Source organism: Oncorhynchus masou, chromosome 11 (genome assembly GCF_036934945.1).
Source record: "Oncorhynchus masou masou isolate Uvic2021 chromosome 11, UVic_Omas_1.1, whole genome shotgun sequence".
NCBI classification, from domain to species: Eukaryota; Metazoa; Chordata; class Actinopteri; order Salmoniformes; family Salmonidae; genus Oncorhynchus; species Oncorhynchus masou.
In genome coordinates this window covers 27,088,537-27,108,627 of record NC_088222.1, presented here as the reverse complement: position 1 = coordinate 27,108,627, position 20,091 = coordinate 27,088,537, and the positions used below count along the sequence as shown (strand labels likewise).

The following is a 20,091-nucleotide window of genomic DNA, read 5'->3' as shown; positions in this document are numbered from 1 at the left end:
AATGGCGCTGCCCATGCTGTCACAGATGCCATAATAGCCCAAATATGAAGATGAGTCCTCTATCTATCTCTATGGTCTCAGCAGATCTCGAAGGTCGTGAAGACCACTTGTGGCATTTCACATTTTCTATATAATCTCGCATAAACTATTATTTTGTTCAACCTGTATTTATATGTACTTACAATACCTCTGTTTGCAATGATGGTGGGGAACCACCAAAAATAGTAGACTTTGATACTTTTTAGGCATACTGCTGACGTTCACAGAGGCCTCGAATAGCTTCCGTTTGTCAGTCGCGTTGATTGGAAAGGAGACTTTGGGAAGGTCTTAATTTGAATTCTCCTCGCGTCCTCTCTCCTTCTCAAAACCCATTGTATGAGAAAGCCAGAGGTACCGCCCCTCTGATCTTCTCCTCCAATGGGTTTTGAGAAGGAGACGAGGAGAAAGGACGCGAGGCCTCACAATTGAGATGGTCCCTGTTTCTGCTTCACTTGCCCAGTGAGCTACGGCGCACACTGGTAGGACTCGGATATTCTATTCTAACACTTCAATGGAGGAACAGCCCAAAGATCGGGCACAAGATAGACGATATCACCACTATGGAGAAGAAAGAAATCATATTCAATACAAATCATCTCTAAAAAATGATCAGATCTACTTCCAGTACCAGGAAACGCAGACGAAGAAAACAGGTTGGGCCATCCGGAAAAGTTAGCCAGCAAATACAAATTACTTAACTAGCTAGATAGCCACATTATTACCGACGTCAATGTAGCGTGCTAGCTCGCAAGACAGTCATAGCAGGATGGTAGCGAGCTGGTAAATATCAATTTAGATTGACTAGATTAGAGTATGGCTAGTTTAGGGATAGTTAAACGTCGCGTGACAGCTGTCGCTGGTGGTTTGACAGAGGGGATTGACCTTGTGCGCCGGTTTTACCACCCATTTCTACATTTATGGTACTCTGACAATTCCCCTGTGTGACTAGTCATTTTGTAGTTAAATTATTTTGTGACGTGAATACGTTGAGTTTACCCCACAAAGTAAGGGCTAATTTGGTATGAATTCCGTGAAATATTTTGTTAACAAAAACAAGCCGGCTCCACTGGAATGTTCTGAATTGCCATTTCCTGTCGGCCATGTTAGAAAATGCAAGCGGGGAAGCTAACGAGCTAACTGGCTAATCCTAATAACGAGAGGGAGCATAAAATACGTTTCAATGTTATTTTGTTTGCAAATTACCACTTGGCTACAGTCAGGGCTACAAAAGCAAGAATACTAGTTACTTCACTTAATTTTGAGACTTTCCAGTGATTTAAATAACTACTGGAGCTAGTGCCAGACATTTTAAACTTACGCAGCTGCGGCTTGGTCGGGCCTGTTGAGTCTATCTAACTAGCCATGAAGCCACGCAAACATGTTAGCCTGGGTAGATGACCTGAGGAGTGTTAACACAGTTAGTTGTCTTTCTAGTTAGCTGATTGATGCATAGGATTTAGATTTTTAATAAAAAAATTCTGAAACAATTGCTTACTGATGTTTTAGCAACATGATTTGAAATGTAATTGTAGCATCGCCAGTTTATTTAGACTAGTTTAGACTTGATGGAATGCATGCAAACAAAAGTCACACTGACAACCACCTTCCGGTTACTAAAAGTTCTAGGACTGTAGGTAATGGCTATTTCTACATACAGCACACGTTTTTCTGAAGTGACTTAAGTATGGTATCTGTTAACAAGTAGGCTATGGGACTACTATGTTCAAGGGAATCTGATCTGGGCACTGGCATAGTTGCTTGCTACCAGCTGACCTATTCAGTCTAAATTGCCATGATACAGCAGCGTCTTATAAAGGCCTCACCATGTTTCCTGCAAAAGGAGCTTTGAGGTTGCATAGGTCTTGTAAACAGATTAGGGCTGTTCGTCCCTTTTGATATAGAGAGGTGGTAGGGAACTATGGAATTTCCTTGGACTTATGTTTGTGTGTCCACATGTTATTCTATCACTGGCAGTGCAATTTTCTTTTGTTTCCATTTACAGGCAATGGGAAAATAAACACCAGTGACGTGGAGGGGGAGAAGATACTGTCTGCAAATTATTATTTTTGTATCCCTCGTCCCACCAACAGCAATGGTAACAGACATTTGATAAACACTAATGTAAAACAGAAGTCAACACGAAAGGTTTATACCACTCTTTCAAAAATGGGCAGCAAAGAAGGTTTTGATCACAAGAAGAATATGGACAGTGACAAGGACTTGAATTTCACTAATGACTATGAGGGAAAGCTGTTGGACAAGGATTCTGCATTGCTTCTGAATGGGGTGGTAAACTCCGCTCATATTACCAATGGTTACTCCAGCAAGTCACCCCCTGACAACGATTGCAGTGGCTCAGAAAGTGGATATACTACTCCTAAGAAACGCAAGGCCAGACGCAACAGCATCAAGAACACAGAGCATGTGACAAGCGAAAAGGAGAGAGCCATGCAGCAGGGTAATGCTACACAGGAGCCAGAAGCTTCTGGACTTGAACCAATGGAGAAAGCGGTGAACTCGAGACTTGTCCATAAAGCAGATCCCCAGACAGCAGTCAGGCAGATGGGGGCCCCAGAAGTGGCTATGGGTGAGTTGCAGAGGAAAAACTCAGACAGTAAAACTGCTGCAGTTGCCTTTGGTAAAAAGTTTGAGGATAGGACCAAAGCCAAGCTCTCAACCTCTACAAAAGAGGACTCTTGGACTTTATTTAAGCCCCCTCCCGTATTTCCTGTGGACAACAGTAGAGCTAAAATAGTGCCCAAGATCAGTTATGCAAGTAAAGTTAAGGAGAACCTCAACAAAGCAGCCCAAGCTGGAGGAGAGATGCATCATCCTCAGGTGCCTGATAGATTATCACAGGTCCCCATGTCTGCTATGAAAACCATCACCTCAGCTAGCATTACTAATGGTCCTGTTTCTGGAGATGGAAATTGTTATCCCTCTGTTGGTACCTTCTTCACTCCTGCTGCTAGTAGTATTCCACCAGCCCCCTCTCTCCCATGCGGGGAGAACGTAGCATCCTTTTTGGACAAGGACTGTAGTTCTTCAACCAACCTTACAGCAGATCTGAGAAGGTGTACTCTTTTCATTTACCCCCTAAACCCTTTAAATATGCAACCTGTGCTCCCGAGTGCTCGCCAAGTGGACACCCCGGCTGCTCAGACAAATCAGAAAGCCTTGGGGGACATCTTCCAGAATCAGTGGGGGCTGTCCTTCATTAATGAGCCAAATGTGGGGCCAGAAGGTGGAAGCGGGCCGGTAGCTGCTGTGGAGGGAAAGGCTACGGTGGTCACATTTCAAGGGGAGCCATGCCCTGCTGTTGCAGCTGAGCCAGGCCTTGACGCTAGCCTATCAATCCCAGAGCCTTTCCTTCTCACTTTGGCTCAAGACTCAGAGAAAAGGACTAATGCCCCAGCTTGCCCCCCTGCTACAATAACGGGTGAGGATGGGGCAAAGGCTCAGCTGTCTGGACTGGATGAGACAAAGGTTGAGGCGAAGGGTCTAGGTGCAGTTGTGGCCTCTGGTAAAGACATTAGTGATGAGCCTGCACAGGCCCCCCTGACCAACCTGGTATTGGGTCCATCTAAAGAGCAGACCCACTCTAAGAGCCTGGACAGAGGTAGCTCTGGGTTGTTTGATCTGAAAGCTGCTGTTACTTATCACACTAAAGGTAAGTCCTCTTGCTCTGCTGTGTCATTTCTATAAACACATGGTAGTACCAGTGCTTGACTTGGGAAGAAAGCAGTGCAGGTCCATTAGACCATATTCACAAATGTACATTATGCTATAGCTATATCTGATTATTCACTGTTAAGGGTTCATACACATTTTGACTGATGGAATTTCATGACTTCTAACCAAATTTCCATGACCAATAATTAGTGGTGTCTCCTACATGAAAAAGTCTGCATAAATGTGGTATTGACACTAGAAGGCTGCTGGTCTGTTTTCTATATGAGCAGCTGATGTTTAGGCAACAATGTGGTGTTTTAGAGCGGGGCTTGAACAAAAGCCTGCACAAAAAAAAATATTCTAATGTCGGAATTACATGGCTAGCCTACTGTTTCAATAGAAGAATCCCAGCTTTCCAATAATGGTATCATATTTATTTCTCAACCGTGCTGGTGGAAAAGGCATCAACATTAATGCTTATAGCTAAATGGTTAAGTAGCGAGAGAGTTTGTAGTATGACTAGTTATGTTCTGAATTGGCTATATAGTTAGTCCATCATTATTTCATAGGCTACTTCTGGCAATGGCCCACTGGCACACACACAAATGATGCACAGCACACAGAGACACGCTGAAGGTTAGGCCTAATTCTGATCATGGCTGATAGATTGATAATATACGGTATTTAGGAAAACGCAATATTAAAATTCCATGACTTTCCCTTATTTGACAACTTGGAAAAGCGCATTCGGGCATGGCGTATTCTCAATCTGCGCATTCTCAAACTCTGTCTACTGGTACGCATATACCGGATTCACAGACTAGTGGCAAATAAACCTGAACAAAGTGGAATCAGGATATGAATGCCCACTCTCCATTGCTATTCGATTCATGTCCCACCTTCATTCCGCTTTGATCAACCTTTTTTTGACGCTGTGTGTGAATCCGGGCCGGCGATAGGCAACTTTGTTTCATAGAGGAGCCGGTATGCAGTTCTCAAAAAATTGGAGGTGCCGGTACAGCACTTCAGACAGCTCTGGCCCATGTCGAGCACTGGTTATTACACATTGGTAGCTTTAACCTACTATTTCACTTGCACCAAACGCTTTTAATCCTTTAGCATCACATTATTATGTGTAAAAAATATATTATGCACCTGGAGGTATTAATCGATCTTTGTTTTTTCTATACAGAAATGGAATATGTTTTCAATTTGCAAAAACAAGGTAAAGGTCTGTCTTCTGTATAGTGTTTTCAAAGTTGTGAAATTGGGTTTTCTATTTGATGTTCAAACGGTATACACCTGAAGTTTGAATAATATACATTATGAATTGCTAACTACGTTCCACAGGGCCTACACACTGAAACATTTCTGTCCTTCCCCCAGATCCAAAAAGAGTAGTCTTCTATGACAAGACCAAGGATGGACCTGATCAGTAAGGTAGTGAATGTCTGTCAACACTAACCTCCTCCTTACCTGGGTGCTGCAGTTATCTTTTTTGGCGGTTATAATCCCCTTGGAAAAACAAAATCGAGACAACTGTGATATTGGGACTGACGGATGAGTGTCCTGTGACAGACTTTCATTGGAAATATAGAATGGCATAATGGGGACACGTTTTTTGCCGGGGGGTGGGGGGCATCGCCGCAGAGGAGAGGAAGACGAGGGGAAGGGTAATGTGAGGACATATAAATCCAAGTATTGGAATTCATTTGAGCACAGAAGCTTCTGCTGACGCTCTGGACTACACAAAGGCGAAAACACTTGAAAGAGATGCTGGGTGCCTCAGACTCCCATGTGAACGGACACTTGTGACACTTTCTGCTGTGTTAGACATTGGTCTCATAGCGCCTTCCTCTGGGTGTTGAGGAGAAATAAGATGAAGGCCCAAACTGCACCTCCCAAGCCTTTATCCTGTTGCCCATTGAACTATATGGCGAGTATCGGTCTTACAGTAAGATGCCTCAATCATTTTATGTCCTCATGCATTCAAATTATTCCAATATATGTAGATCTGTGCTATGATTTATACATACACATCAGTATATGTGCAAATTTGAATTCATTTTGAAATAAAATGAACTATAAGCTCAGATAAGAATGCCTTGAAACTGAAAGATTACGAGAAGACTGTTAGGCTGCAGGTTAAATGATAAATACATTTGAGGGAAAGCATTTGTCTTAATTACTTTAGTGAAATAACTATGCCCAGCAAAGAACTGACTGCTGGGTATCTCTTGACACCTATTTTGTTTTGTATGGTTTAGCGATTTCAGATGTGATCTACAATAGGAACAAACTCCCACAGCACAGATAGGTTCATTCTAATCTTGTGGTTTGGTTCTCACTTTTTGGTAGGCATGCTAATCAGTTGAAAATTTTATTATATAATTGTCTTCATCTGAGTTTTGCTTTTATGTTTATTATTTTGACTCTTCTTAAGCCCCTGCAGTTGTCAGTCCACATATTTAATTAATTTCAAATTAAGATGGATGTAGGCTGTTCCTTAATTTGTAGCTTCTCTTGAGCTATTCACCTGATTGTGGGAGTTTTATGAAAGATGAGAAGTGACTTTTTGTGGCACAAGGGCTATGTGCTGTTTTTTTGGGGGTTTGGTGTATTTGATCCGTAAGAGGCTCAAGATGTCAGTAATTCATTAGACCTACCTAGGCTATATTTGCTGATACTACATGGAGAAATGGCTAATTTCCTTATTTTCTTGCTCAAGCAATTTGCTTTTCATTTGCTAGCCAACTTATTCAGCCTAGGATACTTTGTGCTTTTTCAGCTTTTGGTCTTTTAATCTCTCTCTAGTTATGACAATGTATTTCTTGCACAGAGTATTGGTGTGGATGAGACTTGAAAAGTCGCAGTTTAATATAACCAAGAAAAGATGACAGAACCATCGCAATACTAATTATTTCATGTCGCAGACCAGCCACTTTGTTATACTGTTTGTAGAGATGTGGTGATAATTTCATAATACAGTTTCATCCAGTCAGTGTCTTTGATCAAAGTGGTTGTGTCAAGAGGCCTATACATGGCAAGGCAGGCCACATTTGGTAATACAATGAGTGGACAGCCACAATGTCATTGGAACTACCATCTCTCTCTTTTTTTTCTCTTTTTTTGGGGCTAAGGGAGGAAGTGTCTTAGCTTATTTTCTCTAGCATAAGTGATTTGGTTGTGTGGATTAATAGCACTTTATGTAACACTTTTTTTAAAAATATATTTTAATTACTACAGATACACATACTATATGAAATACTAACTTCTTTTAAGAATGGCTTTGGACTGTTCTTTTCAAGACAAATAAATGAATAAATACCGAAATACAAAATGTCACTCAGGTAGTATTGTTAAAGCCATGACAAAGTTGGATAATATTGTGTTCTGCCAAATGGTTCAGAACAAGATCCTCATATTGTGCTCAAATATGAATTGGAGTGATATTTAATAATGAACTACAGAGCTGTGATTTAAAATACCAAAACATTTTGCTTGCCGAAAACACTGACATGGCTTGCAATCAGCTGTCATAGATATGTAGGCTTCAATCCTTTTTAAGTTCTCTGTTCAGGCAATTTCACTTTAAGCACACTGATTTCCACCGGTTTCAACCTGTAATAGGACAGTGTGATCTTACTGTCCCTGATTTTTTTATTTGATTTTAGATTTTTTTTTACCTCTTCATTCATGGGCTGAAGCATTTCTGAGTGTACCTACTGCTGAATCCCAGTCCAGGTTATATGCAAAGGCAGGAATCTATGCCTGAGATTCCTAGTCCAGCCCTCTCTTGGGGTTCCTGGTAACCTCTTGGCTTATTCTTGCAGACAAAGGGAACTACAAGATGGTCAAACACACCCCTGTTGTGTACAAAACTGTGTCTCACACACTTAAGTTACTTCACTGTGGAATTCTGAGCAAAGGATAGACCTCTGGGATGTGGTATTTAAAACCTTTTGTTTTGCTTCCATTCTATGCTGTGTGTTGAAGTATTATCAGATTAGATCAGCTTCAATCAAGAGCACAATAATATCTTATTTTGCTAATGCTGCACAACAGCGAAAATATCACTTATTTTGACTTGATTGGCAGCGGAAATTATTTTTGTGTGATGGACAACCCAGTTTGCAATGGTGGACAATAGCGGCAAAAAGTGTTTTGGATTTTTGTGCTTTAAATGTTTATGCACAGTTGATGTAACTTTACTGGGTTCCCTAAATATTGGAAAATGAAACACCAGATCATACCATGAGGTAAAAAAGCCAAAACAAGCTATCTTTTTCATAACTCTAACCCTTTTTTTTACATTTGATCCTGAGTGTAAGAACAAGAAGCCCTATGCTTCTTTGTAAAACAGGGGGGAGGGGGCAAGTCTCTTGCGTGGGTGTGTAGGAGTGTGCTAACAGTCCAAAGTACTTCATCTGTTCATTGTTTTTGATTCCTACATGTCCCCTTATGTTGAATTTGATTCTTAAAGCCTCTGTGCAGTCAAATGTAATTTCCCGTGTTTTATATATTTCCACACTAAGGTTGTAATAAAATTATGAAAATGACCAGAAATGTCAGCCTGTGTTGGTGGGATGGAGTTTTGGCCTGCCTGGTGACATCACTACGCGGTAAATTAGTTAATAGACCAATAAGAAAGAGTTCCAAACCTCTCTGCCAGTAACAGCTAGGCAGGTTTTCAGTTTTCCCACTCAGGCCACTCTGACAGTCCTAGCAATTATTTTGTTGAGAAATTGTTCTTTGCTAAGCTTTTTTTCCCAATTAAATTAGTCAAAAAGAATCACACTAAGGTACCTATTGTTCCCAGAAATGATTTGATATTTAGGTAACAGCTGCATTGGACCTTTTTTAGAGGGATCAGTGATCTCCAGGGAAATATTGCAAAAGTCTTCAAGCACTTAAGCAAAATGGGTGTTTTTATTTTTCTTGTACATGCATTTCAGAAAAACATATAGCTATATTACTTAACGATAGTGTTGTAGCCTGTAAACCAAAAACCGGTTCTTAATGGAGATTGTTTAATGAGCACTCTGCTGGGCAAGTGAGCGAGTTGGTGTGATGAAAGAAAAGCATGAAAGTGATGATTCTCTGTATTTTCAACCCCCTTAGGAGGTGCAAGCACCTCAAGGATACTCACACAGGCCTCTGAGTTCTGAATGATTGGTTAGGCCACTTTGCCTAGCTGTTTGGTGTGTGTGTGAAAGTGAGTTCTTCCAATTATATGCAAGTGTCCCATTTTATTTTTATTTTTTTCAAGACGACCTCATGTTCAGGTGCCTGTGTGAAAAGTATGCTTTTACAGTAATTTTAAGAATATTTTTTGTGTGTTTTGAAAATTGTTACTAAAAGTGATGTGCCATTTTCTTTGTCCAATATTTCTTTCTACAACATTTTGCAATGCTGTTGGACATTTCTTACAGCTTCCTTTCACTGACATGGAAGAAGCTGAAGGCAATGTGCGTTTTAGCTGTTTTGAATGAATTTCACAGCTCTCAATCATATGACCTGCAAATAATTGTTCAGTGGGCTTGCGTTTGAATAAACTGCTTGCTGGTATATTCTAGTCAGTCCGTTGTTATGGTCTGAAGTAGAGCAACGTTGACTTTTACTTTTCAATTGATCTAACACGTGTTTAAGCTGTTTTTTATTTTTGAATTTTCACTTTTTATTTGTAGTTGCACAACCTGAGCAAAACTACTTTGCTTCAAAGGAAAACGGGGAGAATTAGGCTAAGGTGTTTCATTTGATCATAACACGTACCTACTTTTTTTAAAGACCATTTACGTTACTGTACATTTTAAGCTGAATTCTCAATTTTATATAACGCCCCAATGTTCGGATCCTTGTGGCTGAAAACAATGTTAAGCCTACTTCTTGCTTAGTTTTGCTATTTTTCAGAGTACACATGATTTATGTTCAATGCATTTCCTCAAATAGTAATGGTGGCGATGTGAGCACTGAACACCAAGTGTTCCTGATAAGAATTTCTCCCTGATGTTCATCACGTGTTAAAGGGAAGCAACGTAAAGAAGAGATGTACTGTTTGATAACCATCTTATTTCAAATTTGCCAAAGGTACAGTACACAACTCAAATATTCAGCTACTGTATGGTCCATGCACTTAGATTGGAAAGACTGATGGTTTAAGCCTAAGCCATCGGTTGTCTGAGCCAGTCAGGTTTGGGTGGGACCACAGCAGCAGAATGCCATTGTGGGAGTCTGTCTCCCCCCCCCCCCCCTCAAACCCATAAATAGAAATAATAACAAATACCAAAAGTGCTGCTTCTTCCAGTTATCAATTGTCTGTAATGGGAAATGCTGGACTTAGTGTTTTGTGCTCCAATTCGTCCTGTCTCCCACTTCTTGCTGTCCATGCCTGCTGTTAAAACGTTTTTATATGGGGGAGTGGGCGGGCGCACGCATGTTTACTCTCTTTGGCACCTGAGATATTTGTAGACACACATCACTATGTTAACGACAAGGAAGTGTTATTTCTGGGGCTCCACAGTGCTACTTGCTTCTTTTGAAAGGTGGTGTGGTCATACGGAATATGTGTCTGAAGATTACAGCTGTGTGGTGCCAAGTCCATCTCTGTACCAGTTCTCACTGTCATATCTTGTTGTGCCTGTTGATGAGTTATCAATCTGCTCCAAGTAAATTGACCCCTCAGAATTTGAGGCAACAGCAGAAAATATGTTTTATAATTTGACATTTAAGTGTTAATGTGACATCTGAAAAGGTTTAACAAATGCATCACATTGAGTACCGAAATGTATTTTTATTTTTAAAGCATGATAATATCCCTTAAATTCCAAACCAATGTAATAAATTAAAGAAATTCAGTGTTCACAATTTTCAGTTTCAATTAGTGTTCCATTTCTGTTTAAAGTTTTCAATTGAAATGTCATTGCATGGAAATAAAGGATTTCACAGTAGGTCTGGAACAAGACTTGGAAAATTGAAGAAGTGCGCCTGATTCCACAGGAGGCTGCTGAGGGGAGGATGGCTCATAATAATGGCTGAACCAGAAACCATGTATTTGAGTTCGATATCATTCCATTTATTCCGTTCCAGCCATTACCATGACCTCACCAATTAAGGTGCCACCAACCTCCTGTGCCTGAAACGACAATAGAGCCCTACAGTAGTGTCATAATACCCATAAACTCTAGTGGTGTTTCCAATTGTTTTTCCACCATTCATTTTTACCACAAGGTTTTTTTAGAAACCCTTTAAAATAAAGGGCTGTGTTTCTCATCGGCTTACCTGGCGTGACGTTTTAATAACCATAAATCTCTCCCAGACAAGGTGACTTACCAATATATTTGGCTCTATTTACTCTGATTTTAAAATGCTAATTACCATCAAAGTAGACATGCAAGACTACAAATCCCTGCAAGCTCCTGCACGTCATCTCTAGCTGACACCTTTGTTAACAGGCATTGTGTCGATTTAAAACTTGCACAAGACAGTTCACAGAATTGTCCATTTAAAGAAATGTAGCCAATTTATTCATTACTACATTTGACAGTTAATCCTGAGATTCGGCGGGTGCCCATTCCAACCCTCAGACAATTTACAAACAAAGCATTTGTGTTTAGTGGGTCCGCCAGATCAGAAGCATTAGAGCTATTCAAGGATGCTCTCTTGATAAGTGTGTGAATTGGACCATTTTTCTGTCCTGCTCAGCATTCAAAATGTAACTTTTGGGTGTTAGGGAAAATGTATGGAGTAAGAAGTATATTTTATTTAGGAATGTAGGGAGCCAAAATATAAATAGTAAAGGACAGAGACTCCCAGAAAACTACTTAGTAGTACTTTATTTTTACTGAAGTACTTTACACCACTGGAAACCCTGTGGGCAAATGAGGAACAGCAAGTACCCAAAGAAGAGGCAATATTAGGTTACCCATTCATAAAAATGTGAGGCTACTTTAGATAGCAGAAAAACATTCATTTGTCTGTCTGAAAATAAACATGAGTGGTAAAGTGCTGTCCCAGTTACCCTGACAACACCTCCATCTCCTGGTGGTCCTGAAACACTGCAGTATAGCTATTCATATTGTGGCAAGCAGTACTTCTTGGGATTGGGTTTGCTGTTAGCTAGTATGAAGCTGTGTAAAGCTGATGGCTGTATGTCTGTCTTTGTTTCTGGACTTTCTCTCAAGTCTCAGGTGCTGAGTAGCAGATCTAAATTGTTTTCTGATCTAGTTTGACTGATCTGCCTCGCTCAGTGGCGTCCATCTGCAAAGCCCAGCTGGATTGTAATGCACACGAAGAGAGTCGATTTGAACTAGAGGTCGACCGATTATGATTTTTCAACGCCGATACCGATTACTGGATGTCCCAAAAAATATTTTTTATTTATTTATTTATTTGTAATAATGACAATTACAACAATATTGAATGAACACTTATTTTAACTTAATATAATACATCAATGAAATTAATTTAGCCTCAAATAAATAATGAAACATGTTCAATTTGGTTTAAATAATGCAAAAACAAAGTGTTGGAGATGAAAGTAAAAGTGCCATATGTGCCATGTAAGAAAGCTAACGTTTAATTTCCTTGCTCAGAACATGAGAACATATGAAAGCTGGTGGTTCCTTTTAACATAAGTCTTCAATATTCTCAGGTAAGACGTTTTAGGTTGTACATATTATAGGAATTATAGGACTATTTCTCTCTATACCATTTGTATTTCGTTAACCTTTGACTATTGGATGTTCTTATAGGCACTTTAGTATTGCCAGTGTAACAGTATAGCTTCCGTTCCTCTCCTCGCTTGAACCAGGAACACAAAGACAACAGCCACCCTCGAAGCAGCGTTACCCATAGAGAGCAAGGGGAACAACCACTCCAAGTCTCAGAGCGAGTGACGTTTGATTTGCTGTTAGCGCGCACCCCGCTATCTAGCTAGCCATTTCACATTGGTTACACCAGCCTAATCTCGGGAGTTGATAGGCTTGAGGTCATAAACAGCTGCTGGCAAAATGCACGAAAGTGCTGGTTTAATGAATGCTTACGAGCCTGCTGCTGCCTACCATCGCTCAGTCAGACTGCTCTATCAAATCATAGACTTAGTTATAACATGATAGCACACAGAAATACGAGCCTTAGGTCATTAATATGACCGAATCCGGAAACTATCATCTCCAAAACAAGACCTTGATTCGTTCCGTATTTTATCTAACGGGTGGCATCCATAAGTCTAAATATTCCTGTTACATTGCACAACCTTCAATGTTATGTCATAATTAAGTAAAATTAGGCAGCCCAAACTGTTGCATATACACTGACTGCGTGCAATGCACGCAAGAGAAGTGACACAATTTCACCTGGTTAATATTGCCTGCTAACCTGGATTTCTTTTAGCTAAATATGCAGGATTAAAAATATATACTTCTGTGTGTTGATTTTAAGAAAGGCATTGATGTTTATGGTTAGGTACACATTGGAGCAACGATACGCACTTCATCGATTATATGCAACACAGGAAACTAGATAAACTAGTGATATCATCAACCATGTGTAGTTAACTAGTGACTATGATTGATTGATTGTTTTTATAAGTTTAATGCTAGCTAGCAACTTACCTTGGCTTACTGCATTTTTGTAACAGGCAGTCTCCTCGTGGAGTGCAATGTAATCAGGTGGTTAGAGCGTTGGACTAGTTAACTGTAAGGTTGCAAGATTGAATCCCCCGAGCTGACAAGGTAAAAATCTGTCATTCTGCCCCTGAACGAGGCAGTTAACCCACTATTCCTAGGCCGCCATTGAAAATAAGAATGTGTTCTTAACTGACTTGCCTAGTTAAATAAAGGTGTACATTTTATATATTTTTTTAATCGGCCAAATCGGTGTCCAAAAATACCGATTTCCGATTGTTGTGAAAACTTGAAATCGGCCCTAATTAATCGGCCAATCCGATTAATCGGTCGACCTATAATTTGAACCTCCATTCCTGAAGCCAGAACATCAACCTACTTGTTCAATATTGTTCTTCTCTCGTTGTTTCATCCATTTCCTTTCCTATGCATCTGTTAACCTTAGTTTAGTGTTCTACTATTTATTTATGCATGCGTATAATATGTTTGTAGCTGGTTAAGGTTCCCACATCTCTTATCGGATTAATCCTCTTCCAGGCTCACAGCTCAAACCAACAAGTATGGCTGTTAAAACAAAAAATCAGTGTAGACTTGATATTTATCTAAGAAGCATAAGGCAATGTATGAATAAATCAGTATACACATCACTTTTCAATAGTGTATGAACTATGTACTGTGTGAATACTTTCCAGTAATAGCCGTGTTATTTTATATTAGTGCTGAAGTTTGATTTGGGAAAACGTTTGATTCTAATAATATCCTGCAGCTCTGGCTGCGCCTTGCTCTCCCTCTCCCATCCTTCCCTGTTCCCTGCCACTGAACCTGCCTCAGCTGTTTTTCTTTTTTTTGCTTCCTCTCTGTCATGAGGTGTTTTTACGACACAACTTGCTTGTTTAACCCATTGTGTTATACATGCACTCTTTACTGATCTCCTTTTTGTGCTTTAGACAAAAGGTCTCAGAATATTGTTGTTGATTTCTGTCTGCAGGAAGTTGACCTGCTATGTAAGGCTCCTGGAAAACGTGTGGCAACCATGCATATTCCCCATCACTTTTCAATTTTGATGCATTTATATGTTGATGGTGCATTTATATTTTTGTTCAGTATATAGGATTTGAGCTAAAAACATCTTAAAGTATTCTTTTTAGAAGTTCCAATGTTAGTCCCCACTACAACTACCCAATACTGTAACACTTCACAATAAGGTTCCATTTGTAAGGGGTTTATAAAAGGGTTATAATTGTTAATGATTATTTAATTATTTATAAATGCATTAAACCATTAATAAATGGTTATTTCATTGGTCAAAATAGTGTAATAACTGGTCAGTGTTTGCCAAGTAGTGAGCCAATATTTACCTCCAGTTATTAACAATTTATAAATGCACTTCCAAATGCTTATAATATTGAACCCTTATGTATCATCAGGCAACCTTATTTTCAAAACTTTGTTCTGGTCTTTTGTGGGAGTTAAATCTGCGATTAAGTGAATAGTTATTTTCTCACTTTTGGGTGTGATGCATTGGTGCTCTGTCCCAGGACTTGGCACACCTTCTTGGCCCACCAGAACATTATTCCTCATCCACCAAACTTTACAGTTTGCACTATGTATTCGGGCAGATAGCCTTCTCCTGGCTTCCGCCAAAGCCAGATTTGTCCGTCGGACAGCCAGATGGTGAAGCGTGATTCATCACTCCAGAGAACACGTTTTCACTGCTCCAGAATCCAATTGCGGTGAGCTTTACACCACTCCAGCTGACGCTTGGCATTGAGTATTGTGAGCTTAGGCTTGTTTGCGGCTGCTTGGCCATGGAAACCCATTTCATGAAGCTCCCGACGAACAGTTATTGTGCAGAAGTTGCTTCCAGAGGCAGTTTGGAGCTTGGTAGGTAATGATGCAACCTAGGACAGACAATTTGTACGTGCTTCAGCACTTGGCGGGCCCGTTCTGTGAGTTTGTGTGGCATACCACTTTGCGGCTGAACCGTTGTTGCTCCTAGATGTTTGAACTTCACAATAACTGCACTTACAGTTGACCGGGGTGGCTCTAGCAGGGCAGAAATGTGATGAACTGACTTGTTGGAAAGGTGGCATCCTGTGCCGGTGCCACTTTGAATGTCACTAAGCTCTTCAGTAAGGCCACTCCTCTGCCAATGTTTAAATATGGAGATTGAATGGCTGTGTGCTCGATTTTATTCACCTGTCAGCAAAGGGTATGGCTGAAATAGCCAAATTCACTAATTTGAAGGGGTGTCCATATATTGTGTATGTGGAGATATGGGATTAGAGCATGACCATGTTCTATTTCCCACGAGGCTTGGTGGTTATCGAGGGGAGTGTTGGAAAGAGAGGAACTGTTGTCATTTGCGATGGATGTAAAAAACAGACTTGGCTTTCTGTGTAATGAAAAGAAAATGTGTCTCCTTGCATATGTAACAGACACAGTATTTGGGGAAACTGAACTAACCGAACGTGAGCATGCTGGGGAAATACAAAAAAAAATATTTGACTGTAATCCTGGCTCAGTTGACATGCCGGTATGTGAAATCGAACAGTTGATCGAGTGGTCATGTGACCGAATGCTGCAGACAACGCATTTCCAGGTCACTATGGAGGAGTTTTGGTTCCTGACTTTACTTGGCTCATCGCGCTCTAGCGACTCCTTGTGGCATGCCGGGCGCCTACAGGCTGACTCAGTTGTCAGTTGAACGATGTTTCATCAGACACATTGGTACAGCTGGCTTTTGGGTTAAGCAAGCGGGTGTTGAGAAGCGCGGTTTTTGCGGGTCATGTTTCACTCGACCTTTGCCTTTCCCAAGCCGTTGGGGAGTTGCAACGACGAGGTGGTAAAAATTACAACAACTAGGTGAGTTGAGAATACAATTAGAAATACTGTTTGAATGTTTTGCAATTGACTGCCATAACTATTGACCCAATTAAAAAATTCAACATTGGCTGTTAATTACATGTATTTTCTTTCACATGGTTGAGTCGTGAGAATTTTCAGATAACATAATGGGGCCGTAGGCCAAACATTTTTGGGAGCCCCTGTACTAAATGGAGTGTCTCGGATTTAAGTAAATGCTCTGAGATCTGGTTGTTAACATTGTAACCACTAGTGTGCTGACAAAGGATGCTAGCTAGCTAACTAACCAGTTACCTAGCGAGAGACAGTACCTGAGTTCAAAGATTAGGTAACTAGCTAGCTGGCATGCTAATCCAAGCTAGCTACCTAAACAAATTGCATGAAAATTCTGTTATGTTGATGTTAGCTAGTTAGCTGGCAGCAAACGTTTAGCCAGCAAACGTGATCTACTTAGCTAGTTAACTATATCATGCCAAAGATTGTTATCTTGTGAACATTGTTTCTTTCACGGCACTCTTCTGTCTTCTTCTTTAAAGATGAACTGAAATGCCAAAACAAAGCATGATATCATGTTCTCATATATATTTAATAATATGCCGTGAAATGAAAAAAAAAATTATAATATTAATATTAGACTTCATAAGTACTTGGAAAAATGTAGGTCATTGGCATGTTGGACTGACATCGGAATGGTAGTGTGATATTCTTCTTCTATGGTATATTTGTGATTGCCCAATTTAATGTGCATTCCACCACCTACTGTGCGGGATGGAAACAGGATTCCCAAAAATGTAACAAAATACCAGAACAACTACCCCAAAAAAATCTAAATAAACTAAACTAAATCAAACAACTTTTCTTTAAAAAATAAAACAGATGTGATCCCTACACAGGCTCAAGGGGAACCTGGGAGGGCGGGTCTTCTGGTGCCAGTACCCCTTGCAAGTCTTCAGATGTAAAATCCTTAAGTCCCAAAAACCTTCCTGCTGCAGCCACAATAATGTCCAGTTTCTTAGATTTCTTTGAAACTTGTGCCGTATTGTTTATAACTGGCAATGAATGCCACAGAATCCACCTTTTTAACACACAGGGTACATTTTGCCTGGCAGCAAACATTTACTACAGGCTGTGGTGCGTCCACTACCATACCTTCACTAGCATCACTTTTTTCTCCTAAACATTTTTTGTTGTTAAATTTTATCCCCTTTTCTCCCCAATTTAATTGTTAGTAGTTACTATCTTGTCTCATCGCTACAACTCCCGTACGGGCTCGGGAGAGACGAAGGTCGAAAGCAATGCATCCTCCGAAACACAACCCAACCAAGCCACACTGCTTCTTAACACAGCACGCATCCAACCCGGAAGCCAGCCGCACCAATGTGTCGGAGGAAACACCCTGCAACTGGCGACCTGGTTAGCGTGCACTGTGCCCGGCCTGCCACAGGAGTCGCTAGTGTGCGATGAGACAAGGATATCCCTACCGGCCAAACCATCCCTAACTCGGACTCTAGGCCAATTGTGCGTCGCCCCATGGACCTCCCGGTCGCGGCCTGCTGCGACAGAGCCTGGGCTCGAACCCAGAGTCTCTGGTGTCACAGCTAGCTTAAGGCGCAGTGCCTTAGACCACTGCGCCACCCGGGAGGCCGTTTTCTCTCAATTTGTTTAATTGCCTCCACATAGGAGATTCGATTGACCACTCAAACGTTTGCCACCTCAATCTCCTTCACCCTTACAGGGCACTTACAGGGCACTCCAGGATCATGATCCCCACCACAATTGCAACACCATCGTCCTTCTACACACCGTTCTTCAATATACTCTGTCCGTCTGCACATACTTGAAAAATGGCCAAATCCTTTGCAATTCTTACACTGCAATGGTTTGGGAACAAAAGCTCTTACAGTGTATCTTACATAACCAAAGAATCCAGACAACAGAAGTTTTGATCTATGGATTAGAGCACCAGTCAAAGGAGTCATCTCAGGTGTGACAACGGATTTTCAGGTTGAATCCCTGAAGAGAATTCCTGGTGTGATTGGTGCCCAGCATCTGACCCGCTGTGTGAATGGAGAAAAATAAGAAAGTCTGTCTGTCCTGTTGTTTTTTTGATAAAGAGCAAATACCTATGAATGTGAAGCTTGGTTATGTAAGATACGCTGTAAGAGCTTTTGTTCCCAAACCATTGCAGTGTAAGAATTGTTAAGGATTTGGCCATTTTTCAAGTATGTGCAGACGGACAGAGTATATTGAAGAACGGTGTGTGGAAGAGGCTCACTGCAATCTTCCTCTGTTCTGCAGAAATAAAGTTAAATCAAAATAAGACCACTCCTGGTCACTCTGACAGACTCCACTTTTCCCAGCGCATACTTCACCATTTCTACACCTCAGGGGTCTCCCACATATGCGTCCTTACTCAAACGCATCCCAACAAGAAGTGATTCATTATCATTCATACAAGTACGCTCCATTCCAATTTTAGACAATTTGCTTTTTCTTACAGTTTTTGATACAACTGTTTATGGTGAAGACTAATGTCCATTCAGAACATGAATACTGAAGAAGACCGAAGAAGACCGACCCATCCAAGCAATACTCAGGGAGAGAGAGGTTGGGGAAGGTGCACGGAAGGGGAGATGGCGGAAGCAGGAGTGTCATTTGAAGCTGAAAGCACGTCGAGTACAGTTAGCAAGAAAGACGAGTGGACAAAAGTGAAGTTCAACAATGGAACAAAAAGGGCTAAAATTGTTGTGGAAAACGAGTCTGATGAATCGTTGTTTGTTGGAGTAGGTTTTTTGGAAAAGGATATTTATTTGGGAAACCCTTTTGAAGTCACGAGGATGGTGAAGAAGGCGTTGGGGAAAGTATCCAAGACTGGTATGGTGCTGATATCGTCTGTATCTATAGAGCAAAAGGAGCGTGCATTGTGGCTTGCGAATTATCTACGCATGAAGTGAACAGCTTTGATTTTCAGAGCAGTGCACATTGATAATAAATATCTTAGGCAAAAAAATTACAGGAGTAGTTAATGCACATCACTTAACCCGTCTAGAGAATGGGGAAAAGGAGCATCTTTTATCTGTATTACTGATGTTTGATGAGTATTTACCACCCTATGTAAAGTCGGGATATATAAGGTATGTCGTAAGATCGTTCATGCAAAACATGATGGAATGTGTAAAAGTGTAAAAAGTTTGGACATGTGTCAAGTGTTTGCAGACAGAAGGAATATGTTATTTAAGAGTCAATGTAAAATGTTGTAACTGTGGTGGGGGATCATATTTCTGAATTCCCTGAGTTCTCTGTTAGGGTGAAAGAGTTTGAGTTATCAATGTACAGCAAATCTTCTATGTGGAGGCGCTGAAGAGCGTTGAAGGGGAAAGAGGCCACAGTTGTGAAGAAGATATGGAGGTGGATGCACCACAACCAGTTCCAAATCTTATACGTCAATCAAGTGATCTGGATACTCTTATTGTAAAGAAGGTGAATTTTGTTGCATTTATAGCCATAGTTATTAATTGTACTGCACAAGTGTCCAGATCTAACTTCCGCGACGCATATAAGGCCCTGCCCCGCCCCCCTTTCGGAAAAGCTGACCATGACTCCATTTAGCTGATCCCTGCCTACAGACAAAAACTAAAACAAGAAGCTCCCACGCTGATGTCTGTCCAACGCTGGTCCGACCAAGCTGATTCCACACTCCAAGACTGCTTCCATCACGTGGACTGGGACATGTTTCGTATTGCGTCAGGCAACAACATTGACGAATACGCTGATTCGGTGTGCGAGTTCATTAGAACGTGCGTTGAAGATGTCGTTCCCATAGCAACGATTAAAACGTTCCCTAACCAGAAACCGTGGATTGATGGCAGTATTCGCGTAAAACTGAAAGCGC

At 40.8% G+C, this 20,091-nt stretch overlaps 1 protein-coding gene across 1 annotated transcript; it reads left to right on the top strand.

The window, feature by feature from the left end:
- Positions 1-478: 478 nt before the first annotated feature.
- LOC135548394 (FMR1-interacting protein NUFIP2-like) lies at positions 479-10,575 on the top strand. Its single transcript, XM_064977955.1, has 4 exons — positions 479-692; positions 2,042-3,709; positions 4,904-4,936; positions 5,098-10,575. Exons 1-4 carry the CDS (start codon positions 551-553, stop codon positions 5,148-5,150), a joined length of 1,896 nt encoding a protein of 631 aa, XP_064834027.1. The 5' UTR covers positions 479-550; the 3' UTR covers positions 5,151-10,575.
- The last annotated feature ends 9,516 nt before the right edge of the window (positions 10,576-20,091 follow it).